The sequence below is a fragment of the Bipolaris sorokiniana genome (genome assembly GCF_000338995.1).
Source record: "Bipolaris sorokiniana ND90Pr unplaced genomic scaffold COCSAscaffold_13, whole genome shotgun sequence".
NCBI classification, from domain to species: Eukaryota; Fungi; Ascomycota; class Dothideomycetes; order Pleosporales; family Pleosporaceae; genus Bipolaris; species Bipolaris sorokiniana.
Window position 1 is genome coordinate 7,352 of NW_006911907.1, and position 1,072 is coordinate 8,423.

Below are 1,072 nucleotides of genomic sequence, written 5' to 3' on the forward strand. Positions count from 1 at the left end.
GTGGTGGTGGTGTAGAGCGTCGCGTCAATTTTGGTGGGGCGGCCAGCTTACTGATACGGCCAGCTTACTGATAGAACACGTTAGTTAACGTGCGGGATTAGTAAGCTGGGCAGATTAGTAAGCTGGGCACCCTACCAAACTTCACCCAACGCTCTACACAACCACTATAATGCCGCGACAACAACGTTCTATATAGACTTCTCGTGAAGATAGAATAAGCCTTGCTATCGCATCTTATCGTAATAATCTAAAATAATCTATTCGTGCTCTCGCAAAAGCCTTTGATATACCACAATCTACACTACACACGCGTATCTATAGTGTCTAGCCACGATCAGAGACAGCCTCTGTCAACCGCAAGCTATCGCCTATTAAAGAGCAGTCTCTCGTGCAGTGAATCCTAGACCTTAACCGACGCGGTTTTCCGCCTTATATCATTGACGTGCGACGGATGGTAGACGCTTTACTCGCCGCGCGTGGCCAAAATCCACCTCTAGTACCTATTGGCAAGAAGTGGGTGTCGCGCTTTATCTAGAACTAGCTAGAGCTCCAGACAAAGTAGACTAGAAAGTTTAGTAGCTAGCGCGCTCTCTCTAAAGATCCTGTCGCAATCGCAGCTTAGTTGTTACACGGGGTTGGGTGCTAATACTTCTCTGGCTCGATCCGGGTTAGGGCGAGTAGGAATAGGGACTAGCTCCGTGAGAGTTGTCTGGCGATTCGTAGTGGAAAAGAGTTATGGATGTAACCGGGGTTTGACAACGCTAATCTATTCAATAGACTAACATGTAACTATCTTGTGAAGTAAAGAATACTAGTAAGAAAGTATAATTTGAGTTGACCACAACGAGAGTAATAATGAAATCCATCCATCCTTATATCCTCATTGCTTCCAGTCCTGCCATCACTGCCATCACGACTTTTCCGTTGCTTGGCCTGATGTCCTGATGGCTGCCATCAAAGGATTGCTGCCATCACATACTAGCGTCTGACGGTCGTCTTGGCGTGATGTCAATCACGTGATCCTCGCCCCGCGATGATCATTACCTTCTGGCGTGGACGTCCATAGGCCTTC

General features: G+C 47.3%; 1 protein-coding gene across 1 annotated transcript in view; it reads left to right on the top strand.

Moving 5' to 3' along the window:
* The first annotated feature begins 196 nt into the window (after positions 1-196).
* COCSADRAFT_344766 (uncharacterized protein) overlaps positions 197-1,072 on the top strand; it is a 2,213-nt gene continuing 1,337 nt past the window's right edge. Inside the window, exon 1 of the mRNA XM_007704959.1 lies at positions 197-517. Coding sequence (XP_007703149.1) covers positions 452-517 — 66 coding nt within the window. The 5' untranslated portion in view covers positions 197-451. The remainder of the gene's footprint in view (positions 518-1,072) is intronic.